The sequence below is a fragment of the Tympanuchus pallidicinctus genome, unplaced genomic scaffold, assembly GCF_026119805.1.
Source record: "Tympanuchus pallidicinctus isolate F22 unplaced genomic scaffold, pur_lepc_1.0 scaffold24, whole genome shotgun sequence".
Lineage (NCBI taxonomy): Eukaryota > Metazoa > Chordata > Aves > Galliformes > Phasianidae > Tympanuchus > Tympanuchus pallidicinctus.
This window is the reverse complement of record NW_026294741.1, coordinates 552408-573011: the sequence shown is the minus strand read 5'-3', so window position 1 is coordinate 573011 and position 20604 is coordinate 552408. Positions and strand designations below refer to the sequence as shown.

Genomic DNA, 20604 nt, shown 5'->3' with positions numbered 1-20604 from the left:
TTTCCTTTATCTCTAATGAAAAATACAAAGGGATTTGAATTTTCATGGAGCCATGAAAACAGAACACGAAGGTACTTGTATCTCATTTAACACTAAAGCTGTTTAGAATGCTGCAGCATAGGCAGGACAGAGGGAACATTTCCCTAATGTTTTACATATCTTGAGCAACAGATTTCTGCTGTAAATGCTGAACTTTAAAGCACTTTTGGTGATTCTACAATGGACAAATACATATGGATTAAAGTGATTTAGAGGAAACTCTTAACTTAGAAGCAAATACTAAGTTTCTGTGGGCTGTGTATTAACAATAAATTACAAAAGCATGAAATAATGAGGACATCTTTTAATATTAGGCTGAATGCAGTGAAACCAGCCTTCGCTGGATATGATCACAAAAAATGCAAGCAATGTCACACAGTGTTGTCAGTAATGCTTTATTATTTTAAGTGAAAAGAAACAAAGTGAAGAAAACTTAGAAGGGGTGTTGGATAGTGTCAGCAGTAATAGCATGCATGTTTACACATTACTATAATTAGCAAAGGAATTTAAAGAATGGTAAAGGCAGCAATTTGCTTTGCTTTAACTGTGTTTTTGACTCAGCAGCAGTTCTGCTGAAATCCTCAGCGGAAAGGTTTTCTTGGTCTTTTCTCAAATATGAACTCATTAAAAGTAGAATCACCGCGACCAAAGGTAAATACTCCAATACAAAAAGGGCCTCCAGAAGGCAGCTTAATCCAAATCTTGGATAACCACGGATTAAGAATACACGGATGTTAGTTTCTGCTCCCCTTCTTTAATACTGCTGCCTCCTACTAATATGCCTGGGTCCGCTTTCCTCAACCTTTATGCTGATAAACTTTTATACTGTAGTTGCTTTTTTCACTTTGATGAACAAATTTGTGAAGTACCCTTATATCACTTCCTCTAACAGTTTGCATGCTTTCTTTCATTTTATTTTAAAGTGTAATTTGTGAAGGCTGTAGGTATGAATGAAAAAGGGACGCTGAAGTACAACAAAGGCTTGCAAAGAGAATGTCAAATTTAGCTTACTTCCACCTGCAATTTGCTTAGAAACATATCTGTAAGATTGACAAATGATTTATCTGATTGAAAATATCTTTGTGTGCTTTTGCAGCAGTTTCCTATGCAAATCAGGTACTTATGCACCCAAATTATTCTAGTTAGCTACAGGAACCTATGATGGCCTGATCTACACGTTCAGCTGTAGTGCACCTCTGCATCTGCATGGTAACTGTGCACGTCTTCTGCATAAAAAGTGCACACCCAACTAGAGCAGATGTTATTATCTCTGCACTGCTTTACAATACTTTTAATTGGAATTTACAAGTTATTGATAAAGCCTTCAATTTAGAAAATATTTTGAAGAAATAAAGAATCATATGCTAAAAATATTCAATAAAAGTATAAAAATTAAGTATATTTATCCTTTCAATAAGTGTAATTTCTATATACTGATTTTAAAAATTGGAAACAGAAAACATCTCTGTGTATGACAAGAGATACATGCAATTATTGCTATAATGTTAAAAACTTTGTCAGGGTTATTCTATACAGTGCTTTCCTCACAGCATCACGAAATGATACCATGCTGTGTCGCAGTGGATGCGGTTGGAATGCTGGGCACAGCAGAAATGGATCGTACAGTCACTGAAACACCACAGAGCCACAGACAGATTGTGACTAACAAATGAGCCAGGCTTACATGTCAGATAACGCCGCACTTCAAAGGTAAACAGTAAAGTTTATGCAAGGTGCTCTGCTGCGGCACAGCAGGGAAAATAAAACTGATACGCTGATGATGTCCTGCTTGTGCTTGGACCTTCACCCCTAGGCTCCAGGCAAAGGAGGTGGTGAACTGACGTGTGAGTATTCAAAAAGTAAGCATGAAAATAATATCCACAGAAATAGATCAATGAATCGGAGTGCAGAAAGGTAACACAGTCCTGGATAGTAGCATGAAGGCCGTATAACCTGTGTGTGACAACCAGTTCAGCTGATAAGCAAAACAGAGTAAACACAGCCATGTAAACACCTAGTTGAAGAAACAGAACTTTCATCACTTTACATTCTTTGGAATAAATGTGAAAAGAGGCTCAGCTTCAGCAAAAAAAATCTGCTATAATGGGTGCAGACTTTGCAACAGACCAAGGTTCTCAGTACTGAAACACGTTAGAGCCTGGATTTGCTTATCTTGTTTTTAATGTTGTCATAAGGTCAGATAGAGAGGAGTGCCATGATAGACTGCCCTCTTCCTTATGTTAATAATATATAGATAAGGCAACACGAATACTGGAGAAATGTTTCCTAAAATCTGAAACACATTAGAAATGAATCTGAATGCTTCTATACTATGCTTTCATTGGGAACATAAACAGTTCCCCATACGTAGGTATTTTCTCTCTATTTGTGTTGCAAAAACAACAATTCTTCTCAATATCTTCAGTTGTTTCCCAAAAATACAATGCCTCAAACTTCTGCGCATTGTTCTACCTATAGAAATAAGAAAGTGGAAAACTTTGAAAAGAAAGAAGTCATGCATGAGCCACAAAGAAGTCACTATTTACTAACGAACAAAAAGATGAGAAAAGACTCACTTCTTGTACGGGTTACTACACGGGCAGACATGCCTGCTGAATCATTAGATGGAATGGCAAGACGTAACTGGAAGTTAATTTTCCTTTGGTGTATGCTTACACACCTTGTCACAACCATATTCGTGTCACCAGATTTTGTTCCCAACCTTAAACTGAGACCAACTTTCTGTTCAAACCCGTGCAGATGTTTTGGGCAACTTTCTTCCAAAGCTCTGTAGCTGTGACAGATCACATCTTTTGTAGGTCAGGCACAGAGAAGAACTTGCAACGTGTAAATTAGTTCATTACAGCAGTGTAATCACTACAGATGTTTTGCTACATGAGTCTCTACCCAGGTGGAATGTTAATCACAGCTTTCACTCACAGACACCGTGGGTTATCAATGAATGATTCTGCGGTTAGTAAAATAGTGCCTCTCTGAGGTTTGATGCACCTTTTTGAAATGCGCAATCGCCACAGCCCTCACAGCAAAACATCTACTGCAGGAAGCGCGCTTGCTCCGAAGGGCCTCTGCACAAGATGAAAACATTTACTGTAGGAATATCATGCAGGAAAATCTGAAGCAGGCATCGGAATGAGCTACACAACTCGTACCCGCACGTCCCTGATGAGGGATCTGAGAGTGCAATCTTTCCATCACCAAGACACACTGTGGCAATCAAGGAAATTGTCAAGAACATTTCTGCTCTGAGACTGTATAGTTTAGCTGCCTTGAGAGCTGGGATTTTTTTCATCCCAGTATCAAGTGATGGTAGTACAAGGAAGGGCAGCTGTGGAAGGACAATAAAATATCTATTTCATAAAAGCACTGGGAAAATTTATCAGTCTCTGTAAAATTTATTGAATTTCATGAGTAAATACTAATTATCACTTACAATATGCATCCCAAAATACTTGATATAAATTTGTTATAATTTTGAGAAATTTCAAGGCAGTTTAGCCTGCTTTGCAAACAGACTGGAATAACGCAAATATAATTTTGGCATAGTATTTCAGAGTCTTATCCTAAATGTCAGGCTGTTTTTGCAGATATCCTGCTCACTGGCTGCAGTTGATGGCTGCTTCTGGAGAGCTACAAACTGGCTGGGCTGATCTCAGTTCCTGGAAGGCTAGGAAACAAGGCCTCCTGGAGGCCACGCTCAGGCACACAGAATAAGGAGATGGCTGGGAGCAGCCAGTGTGCTTTACCTCGGGTACGATGTGCTTAATGCACCTGCACAGCCCAACGCTCTGCAGAAGGACAACCAGCAATATTGACATGGTAAGAGCCCTGCATGATGCTTCCTTTGACTTCAGCAGGGCTTCTGTGTGGCCTCCCAGCACGTTATGATAGCCAAAGTGCTGGCAGAGTGGAAGGGAAAAATGGCCGAACCACATTAGAGGTGACTTTGGTCACTGACCTTTGATAGCAACACACGTGTAACTGTTTCCTCTAACAGCAGAGCTCTTTTTGTTTTGCACCTGGATTTACTGCGATTAAGCAGTTATACTGGTTGGGTCTATTGCCAGCTCCTCTCTCATTTGCCAAACACAAAACATTTTGCAAAGCACCTGGTAAAGGAGAGTTCTCACTGTCACACAGACAAGTCACTGAAGACCATAAGGACCGCATAATCAGAAACTGGGGGTAGAATTTGGCTTCTGATACACACAGCTGCTTAACTGAGCACTGTTCAGTGGCAGTTGAAGCAGGTGGCAAGCAATTCCCTCTTCTGTCAGTACTTCTTGGGAACACACGTGTTAAATCATCTGTAGCCTGGGCCTCAGTTTACTATTGTGAACACTGACAAATTAAACGAAGGATATTTTGAGATTACAAACCCCTACTAACCGTGGTTTGTAGAAGATTCTAAAAACCTCCCGTTCCAAGTGCAAAGCACTTTTTTCAACCAATTGTTTGAATGTGCAGCAGCAAGACGCACAGCACACAGCCAGATCTGCTCTAACACAGAGGCGAAGGCCACCGACGACACGCTTCCTTCCAGCCTGGAACTCCAGGCCCGCAGGGCAGAGCTACTCACTGAAAACATCGCTGTCTCAGGAGCAGATTCCACACAGGCCAGGACATGCCATGGCCCTGCTCCTGCGCAGCACAGTGTGGCAGAGCCACAGAAGGCAGCAGCAGGCTCAGCGCAGGCCTCTCCTCAGCACGGCCCTGCTGCGCCACGCTCCCAGCTACACACGATGTACAATCTTCTGCACGAGACCTTCCCCTTCCTCGCCCTGCCTCACTCTCTTCACTGACATTCGTGGCGTCGTTTTGAACGTTAACACGTTTTTACCCTTCGTTCAGATACAGACGAAGATCTGCGATATCAATGGCGAAAGGTGCGAGGGGCCGGCGGGCTGACGGGCAGCCAGAGCGCGGGAGGCGCGACAGCGAACGCTCAGAGGAACAACAGCTCCCACCGGGGGCCGGGATGGGGCGAGGCCAGACCGGGGCCGGGCCAGCAATACCCGAAGCCGTTCCGGGCGCGGGGCACGCCGGGAGCCGGTAGGCGCGGGGCACGCCGGGAATCACGCCCCGCACCTCAGTTTTCCAAGATGGCGGCGGGCGGCCGTCCCCGCCCCCGCCCCGCACATGCGCAGTGATCCGGCGGGCCGCGCCGCTCCCTCCCTCCCTCCTGGCGGCCGGGGCGCCGCTGACAGAGCGCGGAGCGGAGCAGCGCCCAGTGCTTCCGGGATCCCCCGCACCCCGCCGCGCCCGTGGACGGGAGAGGCGGGCGGCGCCGGCCTCGAGGAGCGCAGCGAAGCGGCGGCGGCTCGGGTAAGGCTGGGGCCGCGGCTCTCCTCCGTTCTCTTCCTCCCTTCCCCCGCCCGTCGCCGCCGCCCCGCGGAGGCCGTCCCTAGCGGTGTAGGCCCGGCGGCCGCTCCCCTCCTCCCCGCCCTCCGCTCCCTCGCCGCCCCCTCCCTCCCTCCTTCTCTCCAGCTCGCTCTCAAAATGGCGGCCGCGCCCGTCGGTGAGGAGGGACCGGGGGAGGCGGCGGGCCGGGGGGCTGCGGGCGGCGGCCGCTCCCCGTGGTGGGTGCGGGGCCGGGCGCGGCTCCTCCGCTTCCTCCCCGCCTCCCGCCCCGCCGCTCTCCGCCGCCAGGCCCGGCGCTACCCTCCGCCGGTGACTTAGCAGGAACGCGGGGAGGGGCGGGAGGGCCGCGGCGCGGGTGGGGCGGGGGGAGCGGAGCGGGGCGGCGGGCCCGGCGCTGTGTCCGCCTGCAGGCCGCTCCGCTGCGCCCGGTGACTTGGCAGGATCGGGGGCGGCGGGGTTGCGGTCGGACGCTGCCGGGCGAGGAGCCCGGTGCGTGTGTGTGTGGCTGTGTGTCCGTGTGTCTGTGCCTGCCGGGGGATGCGGAGCGCTCTCTCCGTCGTTCCCTACGGCTTTCGTCCCGTTCCGGCCGCCGGCCCTGCAGAGGGCGAAGCAGGCGCTGCCCGGGAGGCGGCCGCGGCCCGCTGCGGCACGGGGACAAAACGGGGCTGGAGCGCTGCCGTAGGAATCCTCCGCTCCCACCGTTTTCCTGCGGCGGCGGAGCGGGCAGGAGGAGGCTCAGCCCTTCGGTGCCAGCCGCAGCAGAACGGGGCGGGGAGGGCCGGTCTCTCCTTCCCGGGGTCGCTCCGCTGCCCGCAGGCGCGCGATTCCTCCGAAGCCTTTTGCTGGCGGTCGGCTGCGCTCCGTCGCTCCGTTTATCGCTGCTTTCCAGTTTTTGTTCGGGTGGGAGGTTACACGGCGGGCTGCTGCTGGCTCTGGGTGGGAGTGGTGCCTCCCTTATGAAGTTCGGGGTTACTCCGTTCTGGGGTGGAGAGGTGAGATTTTTAATTCTGACGGTTTTTTTTCTTTAAGGTGGATGCATTTTGGCTTGACCTTTAATAGCGGTAGCGGAGCGTTGCCTCCCCTTTCTTTGCCGTAGTCTCACCGGTAATGTTTCCCTGCCAGTAGTGCTGCAGCAGAGGGCTTGGTCCTTGCAGGTCAATTCACAATGAATCCCCAAGCAGGGATGGGGGAAGGTTACTGACGCTGTATAAAAAATCTTGAATAAGCACTATTTTATTCTAAGTATAAATGTTTGGGTGCATGGACCTGGCTGAATTCTCTTTTTATGTGGAGACCCCTTTACGGATGTATTTGTGTGACAGTATTGTTTATACGGTATTAGGAGGCGGGGGGCTAAGGAGCCTATGTTCAGTGATGATCGCTTCATAAATGACTGTGCAGCATTCAGCTGGTTTTTGGAAGAGGGAGGGTCTGCTATCACAACGCTGTCTGTCCTTCGAGTCATTTTCTTAAATAGAGAAATCACACTAGGGAGCTAAACAAAGAAAATATTTCTAATAGATGTATTGCAAATCTTTCTTGTTCTCAGGGTTCTCTATTTTGTGTGTTTCTTTTGATTTGAGTGTGTTTATGGATGCTGTGTGCAGCCATTGAGCAGAGGAGAGACTGGGTGGAGTAAGGAGGCAGAGCTGCGAAATGGCTAGATTACCCTTTCATGGCTTTTTTTTTTTTTTTTTTTTCCCTTTCCTTGCGTTTTGCTGGGGTGGAAGAATGCTAATTGATGTAACAATGAGGTCTCTTCTTTAGGGAAGAATCTAAGGATGCAGCAACAGAAACCTCACTGTTTTGAGGCTGATTTTTCTGCAGGGTGGATCTTGATGTATGTGGCAGTGAGAAGTGACCAGTCACCGTTGCAAAGCCAGTTGTTTTGTCTGTTGCCAGTTTCAATATATCAACTTAGATATTCACTTGTTGAATTTATTTTATTTCACTTTAAACAAGAGTTATAAGTTTGGCGCGAGCGTTTTACACACAAGATTCTGGAGTTATTGAGAACCCCTGTATTGTAGCTTAGTGTTACTATTTGCTCATGTAACTTCTTGGTTGGGTTGGGTTTTGGGTGGATGCAGAGGTGAAGCATCCCTGCTTGCTTTGGTGTCCATAGTAGGGCAGGCAACTCCCATTAGCATGCAGATTTAATTATGCTGCCCTCCCCTTTGTCATGTCCCAAGTTCATACAAAATAACATCTCAAGATTTTGGAAGCCCTTTTCAGCGGGCTGGCTCTGTAAGAGCCTTACTGTGCATACTTCTGCATCGTGAGGGACTGAGACATAAAGTTGTGTAGGAAAGGCATTAGAACAAAGGATTTGGGGAATACAAAAGGGATCAGATGAAGCACCTAGAAAGGCCTGCTTTCTGAGTGGTCTGCTATTCGAGATGTAGTTAATGGTGTTTGCTCTCGCATTCAGTGTTGTTCAGAGTGAGTACAGCACTGAAAACAAACAACTATGAAGCAAGTTGACGGTTTTTCTTGGGTCTCTCAGTTCTGGAGTCCAGTTTTTGATGGTAGGTGGCTGCAGATGAGACTGCTTCTTGGTGCTGATTTGCCCAAAATTAAATTAAAGGATAGTGGCTTTTTAAAGTTTATTTACTTAGAGGAGTAGATGTTACAGGAGTTAATGGCTGTATTCATTAAATCCCTATGTCTACGAATGAAGCCAAGGTGAGAATAATGAAGGATCCAATAGAACTCTTACCTTCTTATAACTTTGGCTGATTTTTGTCCTTGAAATGATTGAAGCTACTGTCTTGTATGGCAGTAACGCGTTAATTTCTCTTCTACAAAAGAAAAAGACATTAATGCATGCCGAAGTCTGTCATGAATGCCTGTTCCCTGTGCTGCTTCCTATGCTCCACCCAAGCTTACGTGCATGGGTTGTGTTCTTTACCTGCTGTCAACTCTTGCCTATCCAACATGCCAAAAGTGGGGCTACTATTGGGTTATTCTGCTGTCTGTCTTTGTTTGAGACCTCTGTAGCCGGCTTCCACTGGGGCTAATGGCAATGGGTACCCTCTTGTGGAGGAACAGCTGGAGAACCCCTGCTTCTCTGTAGCTCTGAGCTGTGCTGTATGTGTACGTTGCAAAGTTTGTACACGGCCTTCTGAGGCGCATTCTGGTGCTCATGACCAAGGAAGGTTGGAACTACTGTGGCACAGAGAGAGCCCCTCAAACCGTTCTGTTTCATTCGGGTTCCCCTGCTCTTGTGGCCCCCTGGGCAGCCTCCCAAATGGATGGCAAAGGCTGTGGGAGGGCTGTTAAAATTTCTTCCAAGTGAACACTGGAGTAGTTGTTAGCCTGCAAATAAAAGCTGCTTATGCCTAAATACGTGAAACAGGAGACAATAACAATCAGTTGTCATTAGTAACAAATAATAATTTTGGATTTCACATAAAGTGGTTGTGTTTGGTTTTTTTGCTTCCCAGCCTAGTACATAACTGTGATGGCAATTGAAGATCTGGCCATGTGTATTAGTCAAAACGCTCCTGGATTTCTTCTCTTGTGTTTATTATAGAGAGATGGTGAGTTCTGTCCTGTCTAAAAAGGCAGATATATTAACAAGTGGTCTCTTAATTCTTCTGTTTCTCATTTAAAAAAAAAAAAAAGTAACTACCACAGAAGAACTTATGTAGTGACTTCTGGGTGCTATGAGCAAGGATGTTTATCATGGACTGCTGTTACTTTTGAGCTGTGCTTGGCAGAATAGGTTATGCCTCCGTTCATGCTTCTAAAAACAGGCATTTACACTAATAGGTAGTCTTGACTAGTAGGAACTTGACTAGATTCAATGCAAGTTATTTTGCCATTGTTACAGTAGTTGCTGTGTGAACCATCAGGTGTCCCTGAAAGGTTTGTGCCGTTACTGAAAGCGCAGTGGCCTAACTGGAACTGTAGCTGTGTTGTGTCAACTTTACTGTGGTGCCTCCAGCTGAAGTTATGTGTCTGTTTTACATGTGTTATAACTATCTTAGAATTTTTGCTTCGTTCCTGCAATGTGAAGTGACCTACTGATGAGCATCATGCACCAGAAGCATTTGAAAGAAGTGGAATTTTTTGGCCTTCTGCTATAGGCAGATTGTGTTATTTCATCAGTTTATCTGAACAAGGCTTTTTAGCCTGAAAGAAAAGAAGCAAACACTAGCAACAACAACAAAAAAAAAACCAAGAAACACACACACTTGTTTTCAGTGTGAAAGGAATAACTTGGATCTAGTTTTATTCTGGTACTTACTAGGTACTGCAAGCTTACCTCCTGCAGGTGTGTACATCTAGTTTAGCTGTTCAAAAAAGGGCTTTCTCTTACTGCTCATTGAGGCAGGCTCTGAGCCTGTACAGCTTCACCTCATGTACTCTCTTTGGGGAATTAAATAGATGTGACTTAGTCTTGCTTCTGGCTGTTTTCCCTGAGGGTGGACTCTGGTATCACGTAGTGCTGCCATGGACTGTGACAGAAATTTCAAGGAAACATTTCTCTACAAAGTGATTGTGTTTGCATGGAGCTCTTGTCCATTTCATTAGGGCTGTGAGGGTACAGCCCTCTTCAGTGAAGCACGTGCTCAGTGTGGTCATGCTAAGCAGTAGCAAGTGCACTTACGATGCATAGTTAGATATGTATATATATGCCTACGTATGTGCACACACATATAAATAATAAATATATAAATAATGTCATGATTTCAAGATACTTGTGAATAGATCGAGGAGTATTTTAGCCACTTCTTATTAGTAGTGCTTCTTAGAAAGCCCAGTAGTTTGATTGACTGCTTATGGACCTCTAGGTTAGAACTGTGTTAAAATAGATATGATAAATACATCTTTGGGTTTGTGATTCCACTGTTTTTGGAAGAGCCACCTGGTATTTGTAACCAGTAACTAGCTGCTGCTGTGTTGAGAAGATATTTCCAGTTACAGGACAGCCCATTGTACTCGTGGTTTGTAGGTGGTGCTGCAGCAAAGTCTGTCCTGTAATTTTCTCAGATCTGTTGTTAAGTAGGTCCCTGTTCAGTGAGTTTGTAGGTAGGCTTTTCTGAAGCACCTCTTCTCCAATGCTTGGTGAGTCAGCTGGCATGCTTGCTTCAAGGCAGGGCTAAAAGTAAGAGGTTTTATGGTGTGATGCTGTGCTGGTTCACATCTGAGATAGCTGTGGCCTTCGTGACTGAGGTGTCTTACCCCTTCTCTCTTGTATCGGTTTTAATTGCTTTGTGCAAATCGAAGTTTTCTTGGCTTAATTAGACAAATCTAACCTCCATCACCTCCTGGATGCTTCTGCCTTCATCGGTTGCCTTGTTTTTCTGCATGGAGGCGGTTTAATGCTAAAACAGAGATATATCCCTCTTTAGATCTAGAGGAAGGTTAGTTGGAAACATCTAGGCTGTTTACGTGTAGATAAATGAATGTGTCTTCCTTATAGTAAGTGTTGGCTATTGATCTTGTTCCTAATCCAGCTGTGGGGTTTTTGGGGGGCTGAAGAAAAGATCTGATGAACAATTTGTTTATTTAAATGCTAACCTCTTTGCACTGCATTAAGAGGATGATGTCATTAGCACAAGTGTATGTGTTTTGAAGCAGATGGCGTCTATTAAATCAGCAGTGTTGGAAATTCTGGACTCTCACGCACTGGGTTTGTAGGCAGCAAGCAGAACCTGGAGCAGGAGAGCTTTGGAGAGGGGCTGTGAGCCCAGGATCCACCTGGGCTGTGTGGTGGGGTCAGAGCTCTGACATCCTGCAGGCCATGTTTGTACCTAAACCTTGGAATTGTTCTTCTATTTTGTTTTGCTAATAAGACTTTGAGGCAGTGATGGATAATTTGCCAGTGCCACAGCGTATCACAGTTACAGAAATATACATGAACAAAACGGCAGCTGGGATGGGTGCGAGTGCTGTGGGCTGCTGCTCGGTGCAGGACCGGGCCCTGCTGGGGTCCACCTGCCCTTGCTTCAGTGTGGTGACAGGGATCAGCCGCAGCAGGAAAGGAGCTCTGCAGAGCCTGGCTGCGGTGGCCGATGTGGGGCAGCATCACCCCAGGGGGGCTCCTGGCCGCAGTGATGGGGCTCCCGGCTGCAGGTGGGGGGAGGCGGCAGCACGTGTGGAGATGGGCCCTGGGATGGATGGGGCACCTCCCAGAAGAACCCTGCTTTCATCGTGTTTGGCACCAGCATCGTGACAGATTGAGCTCTTCCAGGTAACAGATAAGATGTACTGTGACAGATGTTTGAGTCTTGTTTCTCTTGTCCAGCACAGCTGAAGGATGAGCATTCTCATGATGTTTGGATTTTTTTGTCATTCTGTGGCTTGCTGTTTCTGAAGCTTCAACGTAAGTGTGCCTTCAGGTTTCCTTCCAGTTGTTCTTCATCTTGTGAACTGATTAAATTTATTTGATGTTTGTTAACGATTTATCAGAGTAGAGCATCAGAGGCAGGTTACTAGTGGGCTGATAAATATGGGAATGGTCTTACAAACTATCTGATTGCTGCTTCATTCTGTAACTCAGGGAAATGGGAGGGAAAGAACAGAATTCACATCCAGTGCACGATTGCAGGCCGGCTTTGAAAATGGTTTGAAGCACGTAGAGCCTTCTTTCAGCAGCTAAGAGAAAATAGCTTAAGTAGAGCATTCTGGTACTGTTACCCAAGGAGTGCCTGCATCGCTTGACCAAACAAAAATCATTCTGAAAAATACTTTTTGCTGGAGTCATCCAGATAAGCCATGATAGGAGCTGTGAGTTTCTCCAAACAAGTTTGGGATAGCAGCTTGAAATTCCCATTGGAATATTTTGTGCCCTCATCCCCCCACACAGCGGCGTCACTGCCTGTCCAACCTCCCAGCCTGCCAGGTTTGCATTGGAGGGATAATACGGGTTTAAATCTCACTTTGTGAAATAATTCCTTGCAATTACTGTCATGGCATGCTGAACTGGCTGTGCAGATGTAGGTTGAAAAGTAGAGGAAAAATGAGGCAATTCATAACTGAGCTGCTTTTTTTGTATTTCTGTGCTCATCCTTGCTGGCTTCTAACATTTCATGCAGTAAGGTGTGTTTGCCACACTGGAAGAGCAGCTCATGCTGTTGTGATAGCACTGTGTGTGCTGTTCTGCTGTAAGTGGTGGAATGGGAATTACAGGGGAAGAGGGAGCTGGGTGCTTGGTATGGTACGTTGTGTTTTCCTTTCCTATCAAGAGATGGAGACAGTTCTAAGAAACCTTTTTTAGGTCATAATTATTATGCCCAAGAAGTATGGATATTACTTCACTTTTAGTTATATCAGCTGTAAATGGCTCTGTGGAATCTGTTTCTAGAGTTTATCACGAGAAGTATTCTGTGGCTGGGGTTCGTAAAGCAGCTTTTTGGTTTTAGAAAAAAAATCAGTTAGAATTAATCTGGATTAAAAAAGTGGTGTGTGCTTCATGGCGTCCAGCAGTGTAATCCAACCACTGTGAATCTAGTTCTCCCTGAAAAGATGGTAACTCATGGCCAGCAAATACAAATAACCACTGAACACCTCTTGTTAATATGTTTTGAAACAAGCTACACTGTTGAAAAAGTTCACTGGGATCTGATGTGGCACCTGAAACAAGTGACACTGCAAGGAGAGTGGCTGCTGCGTGGACAGAGGGGTGGTCCCGACTTGGAAGATAATCAAATTCGTATCTGATGATATTAAGTAAATTAGTTTTCTGGTGGTTCTGATCTGCACTACTCCTCCGTAAGGGATTTGCCTTTCACTGGGATTGAAGGATTGCCCAAAAGCAGGAAGTGAACCACACAAAGCAGAGTTCAGATATGGTAAGAAACTGAGGAGAAGAGCAGAGGCATTTCCTCCCAGGCAGAGTAGAAGACCTGAGGACAGCATGAGAGCAGAGCATCAGGGCTGGTCGAAGTTTTACAGTGCGTTGGAACTTCTGCTTCATGTTGAAGTTGTAATGTGCAATCATTTAAATAGGAATAGTCTGAAACTCTGCAACTGATTTCATAGTGTAGCCATGATCCCACATGGTTGTTCATGGTGACTTGTGTGCCCTTCCTGCCCGGCACTACTTGCCATGTGGCATGCTTAGCCTGACACTGAGCATGGCTGCAGATCTGTCTCCCTCAAGGAAATCTTTGTGTAGATTACTTAAATATTGATTGATTTATATATATATATGAGTCTTTGAGTTTGTTAAGATATTCAGGTTCTGCAAACTGCAGGGAAAATGAAATCCTGTTTCTGAGGCCCAGTGCCACTTCTACGAGTTGGAAAAGTGTTGGCCTGCTTTGAATCTGATGCTACATTCTGTCTATGCCATGTAGCTCTTTTAATTTCAGATTTAATGAGCTACAGTTATGTGTTTGGTACATATAACTTGTGTTTTTGTGGGGAAGTCTGTTCCCAGAGCCTAAGCAATGGTCATTAAGACCACAAACATGTCCTTTATTTTGAAGTTTCCTGGGGAGCTCTGGGCAGGTCCCAGGGTGTGCAGTCCCAGGGTGTGCAGTCCCAGCTGGGCAGCAGCAGCTGTTGCTGCAGTGCAGACAGCATAAGGCCAGCTGGGGCACACTGCTAGAGCAGAAGAGCAGCTGTGTGGTTTGACTTGGACAGGGTCAGAAGTGGATGGGAGAGAATCCATAAAACACAGGAGGGTTGAGTGTGCACGTGGGAATTACAGGAAATGGAAGTGTTTATGAATGTGTTAAGGCTGATTGTTTTTTGTAGCTAATAAGCAATGTTTCTGTGGGCTCCAGCAGTTAAATTACCAGCCTGGGAAGGACGTTAAGCCTGGAGTTCAGGGGTTGAGGCTGGCTGTCGTTGTGGGGGTTGGGCCTGTGATGATGGGAGCTGTGGCCTGGGTGCTCAGAGGGACTTGGGCTGTGGCAGAAGCCTATGAAATTGCCCTTCTGAATGTTAAAAAGGCCTTATAATAGGTTTCTCTCTGTGTTACTCCTTGCTGCTGTGCTGAGGAGTCTTAACAAACCTGGTTACATCCTAGAAATGTATTCAAGGAATGCTGGTTTGGGATAAACTTGGGTTAGCTTTCCTGCTGCCTGCCTGCACCAGTTAAGGTCTGTGTAGGAGCTCCCAGAGCTGGGTGCTGTGGTGGGAGCTGTGCTGGGCCTGCCCTGGGTTTGGGTCTTGCTTGTACCTCAGAGGCTCCACTGAGTGTAGCAAAGCAACTGTATGCCCAGAATAGAAGATGAGTTGGAGAGCAGTTATTTGCTATTTGTGTATTTTTTATTTATATGGCTATGTGTGTTGTTTCTAAGTTAAACATTTGCTTTTCCTCATTGCTAACCTGTAGCGTAGGTGGATCGTATCTCAATTTGGAGTAACTTTTACTATAAACTGTTCTGAAGAGCAGAAGTGGGTATTGTTAGTCAGTTGAGGCATTGCACTGCTTTGTTGTGCTTACTGGAAGAAAAGGAAGGGCAGTAGAGAGCTTTGAACTGACCTTGCTGATGCAATAACAGAGGATGATGGTAAGGTTGGTTGTAGTTTCAGTTTGGTATCTGTACGTAAATGTCTTGCGATGCATTTCTGAACTGTGTGCGTTGGAAAGGCTTCCTGAGCCCCTGCCCTGCACACAGCAGCAGAGAAGCTCCCGTCCGTGATTTCCTTGGCCTCTGTGTTTGCAACTCCAGTTTTGTCATAGTACAACACGTGCTTTACTTTGGGAGACTGAATGGTGCCCTGCCACGCCGAGAGACCCTTCAGATAAAAGATGGAGTGCTGAGTTATTGGGATCGCTAACCAAAGATGTAACAACAGTAAGACCAATGATTTTGGTGAAACAGGGAAAATAACAAAGCTTGGGAAGTAACTAATCTATGCGTATTTAATGGCAGGGCTCAGTAAAAGTCCAGAAATACTGTTTCAGCAATTGAATGTAAGAGAACGGATTGGTTTTCATTTAAAAAACAAAGTATTCAAGTGTGCTTCAACAGTTTTGTTTAGTCTTTGTGGCTTTGTTGTGAAGTAGATCATATCATGGGCCGTGATTTGTTTTTTAATGACAGGATTTATCACAAAGTGAGGGTTTTGTGACAGTCCTGTGCCTGAAAGTGATTTTCTTCTCAATGCTTTTTTAATGTGCAGGCTGTCAATATGGAATCAGAAGGTTCTTAAGTTAGGAAGTAAAACTTTTTTGCAGTATAGATGGGGTTATTAATACAAGGCGCATCCTGTTTTGCATTTAATGAGTAGTTATTACTCCATGGATGGCTCTATTAGGCTCAGGCTTCTTTTCCCTGTACTGAATAATACAGAACAAATTAAAAAGAAATCTTCTCTTTTGAGAAAGATCCGGCTCTGTCTTGACACCACCTCATTCACAGCGAATTATTGGTACCACAGATCACTGATGTCAGGCAAGATACAAGGAATAGGTTTTTCCCAAGATTTCTCTGTTGAACTGTTTCTGTTGTCTGTTTCTCACTACCAGGGCTTTGCAGGGAGGTTGTGATGCGGCAGTGACTGCAAACCTCGATAGGTGGAGGAGGACTGGTTAGTCTGGCTCCACCGACCCGTGTGTGTCACAGAGCCTCGCTGGCCGGGTGAAGAGGCAGTGCATGTGGGCAACGTTTGTCTGTCCTCTGCTGTTTTTAGAAGAGGTGCATTTCCACCAAGGTGCTAACTTCTGAACAAATAAGCATGACCTCTTTCCTTGTGCGGCGTACTTCTGCTACTTGCAGATGTCTGCACCATCATCTATTTTTATATGAAGACTGCATCATCACACTGCCACAGAGCCGTGTCATGCTGAGGGCTCAGCTAAGGCCAGTAAGAAGTGCGTCCACATGAAAGTTGACCTTACACTGGTACTGGTGGAATAAAAATGGCGACCAGCTCATGGCGGTTTTCCCGCAAGTATTAGCTATCTGTAGCTCAGAATGAGAGGATCCTGCCTCTGGAAGCTCTTGGTAATTCTTCCCCACCGCTCCACAAGGCCTGTAGAAGTGCAGGTGTTGGGGAAGCACTCAAACTTTGCCTTTTTCTTGGGAGGGCAGCAAAGTGAAGGATCCAACCTCTACATATTGCCATTAATTCCTCAGCCTGTGTTTGAATTATTTTAGACTGGCATCCAAATTCTCATGCCTGTTTATGGCTGGACTGACTGCTGAAATGTGGGATGATGTTAGCATATCTTCACTTTGCTACTGCAGGAATGTGTGTGATCACTGGAGTTCTTGTGCAATTATAGCAGCTGTGGGCAAAGGAAAGTGTGCCTGGGTGTTAGGAAGCTGCTTCTCACTCAGCATCCAGAGTGACACACTGAGCAGAGGAAGGTGGGCAGAGCTGTCACCCTCAGCAGCCCATAAAGCTGCAGCACAGCACATGCTGGGAGCACATGGGAAAGGACTGCTGTCAAAGGAGTTGGAGTGGGACAGCAGTTGGGGCTGTAGGAGGGAGAGTTCAGGGTTCCTTTACTGAAGGACAGAAACACATTTGTTACCTGTATGGTGGATCAAGGACCACCTTGCAGCCTAGTTGATATTTCTAGGTGTAAGCTATAGGTGTGTCTCCTCGAGGCACTGACCACAAATATTGGTGTATTATGTTTACCAGAGTTACTGTGCCACTGTTAACTACATTTGATGCTGAAACAGTTCACAATACAAAAACTCTTTGTTTTTAATGCTGTGACTTTACTGCAGTTGTAATACTACGAGCAGTTTCTGGAAGTTCACAGCCTGTGTTCTGCTCTGTGCTTCTGGGAGGCGGTTGCCTGTGCTGCTCTCCCTGGCAGTGTTTGTCGCGGCGTTGCTATGTTTGTACTGAAGTGCAGAGATCAGCCATTATGAGCCTTTTTTTTCCTAGCGCTTAAATTTATTGCAGCATTGCCCTCTAGAGGGCACTTTTTCTGATCATGTCAGTATATTATTTCATATATATAAGCTAAATTTCCCTTACTTGATGTTCTGCACTCCTGCCTGGATGCATCTGTGAAGAGCAGTTATCCCACCTCCTGATAGGTAAGAGACAGGAGAATGAGAATTGTTTGCTTCCCTTGTCTGAAAGGATGGAATATGTGCTACTGGCTTTCAGCTGAATCATTCCTGAAGTAGCTATTAGGGAAGGTGTTAGGATAATTAGGGAGTGCTGCTGCCCTAACAGCTGGTGGTGCATTTCTGTGATGGACTGCACCTGGTGTGTGAATCCAGCAGCAAGGTGCAGCACATACAGCTCACAGCTGCACTTTTGAAACAGACTGTGGAGCCCAGATAGGTTTAGAGACCAACTGCTGATCTGCTGCAGTGGATAAGTAGAAATGAACGACATAAGCTGAGTATTTTATGTATTATTTAAGAGTCTGATGTTTAAAGTAGGCCTCTTACCTATATGGGAAACAGCAAGGAAGAGAAAGTGAGCATGTGCTTTTTGGTAGAAAGGTTACAGACCAACTTCTTCCTGAAGTCTTTGTATGCTTTGCTTTCACTGTGTCTCATTGGTGGAAGTCGGTTGGTGAAACTTGCTTAGCAGCTTTGGTAAATGTTATATGCAGCTTCTTGTCCAGCGTGCAGGAAGTGCCTGCTTCAGCATTTTTCATAATGGTGCTTCTTACGAAAGAGTACCTGCAGTGCAGCAGCCAGGAGGCAGAGCTGCTCAAGTGCTTTTATTGCAGTCTCCTGGACTAAGGTACAGCTGTCCAACAGAGGCCGTTTGCACACTGAGAATAGTTAATGTCCTTATTAATAGCTCTTGTTAATAAGATAGTATGTTGTGGGGGGAGAAATAGGTAATTAAAGGCTGATTTCTCACTGGTTCTGAACTTGGTGTAAAAATTGCATTGCTCTGTTAATGCTGAAGATCCGTTTACAAATCTGATGTATCCCAAAAAAGGGGTAGATTTAACTCAGAGTTAACAGAGTTAAACTCTGTCAGCGCGTGACTGAGAAGAAGGCAGGTTCTGTCCCTTCAGAATGGTGTTATTTGGAACTTTTTCAGGTGGTGCTGGTAGGATAGAGAAAGTAGTTTGTTTAGTAAGTGTAATAATCTCCTTGGAAAGTTCAGGTGCTGAATTATACCTGTATTCTTTAAGGCTCTGTCTGGTGAGTCCCAGAGAACTGCCTGACATCGTGCCACAGCTGAGCTGCAGCAGCGAGCAGAGCGTGCTGACAGCGCCGGTCCTGAGCTCAGTGTGCCGTAGTGCTTCGTCCCCTGTGGGAACATGCTCGTTCTGCTTAAACCACTGCTAAGCTGGAAGATACGAGAGTGTGTTGAAACTTAGCTGAAATAATCCTTGCTGAGCACAGTTTGGTGAAGCTATAGGTCTTCAAATGCTAAAAATCTTGTGTAAAGGTAGAGGATTTGGGGGAGTAGCTCTTCGATAGGACCAGTGGGATCAACAAGCCTGTTACTTAAGGTAGACAGCCTGGGACTGGGCTGTGTGTGAAGGTAACTCCTTCAGCTTCATGTTTCTTGAAGCAGCAGTGGTAGGAAGAGAAGGAACAGAGAATGTGTACAAGTGTCTCCCAGACTGGAAGTGTGCTGTGAGGGCAGAATCCAGGCTTCCGAAATAAAACTGTGATTACAGATGAAGTTGTTCTATTCTGTCCAGAGTGGTGGTGTGATCTGGGTACATAAATCTGCTTATCAGCTCACTGACTGAATGCTTATTTGAAATAAATGAACAATATCTCTTTTTCTTCCTTCTAGATGGATTGAATCTTCTGTGTTGAATGCCTCCAGGTTTTTCTGTTGGATTTCCCATCTGGAGAAACAATTGAGCTTGGAGCCGCTGTGGCAGACTGAGTTGTGGATCCTAAGGCTTCAGATCTTGGGGAGACATTAACCTGACACACGTTAACCTGACATCACAGCCACAATGGTGCTCTCACAAAGGCAAAGAGATGAACTGTAAGGAACAGTTATTTCTATGTTTATCTTATATTCATTAAGCTTGAGCTGGTAATTTTCATTTTCGACTGTATTCACTTAGAGATTGAGGTTTGATTTTATTCATAAACATACGGACCCGTATCATTTAGCTTTTGTGTCTCTTGTGCTGTCTGAATGCAGCTTCTTAAATTAGTTACAAGTTATCTTCAAAATTTTTTATTTGAATAAGCTCTGGGATTTAATCACATTGATGATTACAGTTATTTATCAGTTATCTGAAGTTCTTGTGCAACACTTCAAGGAGTGCAAACATAAATGGGGAGGTTGTTGTGAACTTTGTAAATGGAAATGGGAATGACAGAGATTGTGATTGCTTGTGCAGAGGAAGGCAACACTGTTTTCATGTATTTTGTATATGGAAATAAGTGGGAAACTTTTACTTGAGGTCACAGGGCTGAGTGTCTGAGGGAAGGCTGGATTTGTGTAGGAGGTAAGAAAGAAGAATGTGATTAAAGCTACGGAAAGAACTTTCCAGTGAAAAGCAATTCTTCTCAGAAGAAAGATCAGTTGGAATGCAGCATTGATCACCATGTGTACCAAATATTTAACAATGTTCTACTTTTCCAGATGGTCTTTGCTATGTGCTTCAACTTAGATGTAAAATATCTATTTTGAGATGTCTGACAGAGCCTGTGCATGTCCCACATTGTTAATAAAGTGCAGGTGACAAGTCATTATCTGAAGGGCTGAGCTGTGGTGGGGTTGCTGGGGATGCTTGTGAAGGGATGCTTGCATTTCAGTCACTGAGGACTTGGCCTGTCTCTTTCACTGTAGCTTGATATTGCTGTCTGTAATTCAGAAGCAGATGGCATAGTTGTATGGAATGGAATACATCTTGATTTGGAATTAGAAGTAGCCTTTTTATTCCTGTAGAAGCACTGCCATTATTGCTTTTACTTCAGCTACCAGAGGTTGATTTTTTTTAATTGAATGCCTTGCATAGATGACATCCTGATTTTTGTATTTAGGAAGTTTGTGTGTTGGTTTATGTAAATCCTGCAGTCACTGCGTGTGCTCACTGTGCACAGGTATGTACCCACACGCAGAACAGCTGAGGGTGGATGGGACCTCGGCCGTCTGCTCGATGCCTGCAGCCTTTCCTTCAGTCTTATCGTAAAAAAACAAACTGGAAGATGATGACTGCTCTAAGACTCCAGCAAGCAGTACTGAAACTGTTCTTCCATGCTATGAGGAGGTCTAAACCAAATGCGTGTTATCTCGAAGGAAAGGTCCAAGACAGATTAGTTCAGTAATAATCTTTGGTCGCAGTGAAGAGTGTTTTGAACAAAAATG

General features: G+C 45.3%; 1 protein-coding gene across 3 annotated transcripts in view; it reads left to right on the top strand.

Annotated features, from left to right (window-relative positions):
* Positions 1-5220: 5220 nt before the first annotated feature.
* PAFAH1B1 (platelet activating factor acetylhydrolase 1b regulatory subunit 1) overlaps positions 5221-20604 on the top strand; it is a 28824-nt gene continuing 13440 nt past the window's right edge. Inside the window, exons 1-2 of one of the 3 annotated variants that reach the window (XM_052689177.1) lie at positions 5221-5382; positions 19069-19269. In XM_052689177.1, coding sequence (XP_052545137.1) covers positions 19238-19269 — 32 coding nt within the window. In that variant the 5' untranslated portion in view covers positions 5221-5382; positions 19069-19237. Of the gene's footprint in view, positions 5383-5481; positions 5576-8902; positions 8961-19068; positions 19270-20604 lie in introns of those variants that run through there. The other 2 variants (XM_052689176.1, XM_052689178.1) reach the window with 2 other exon arrangements.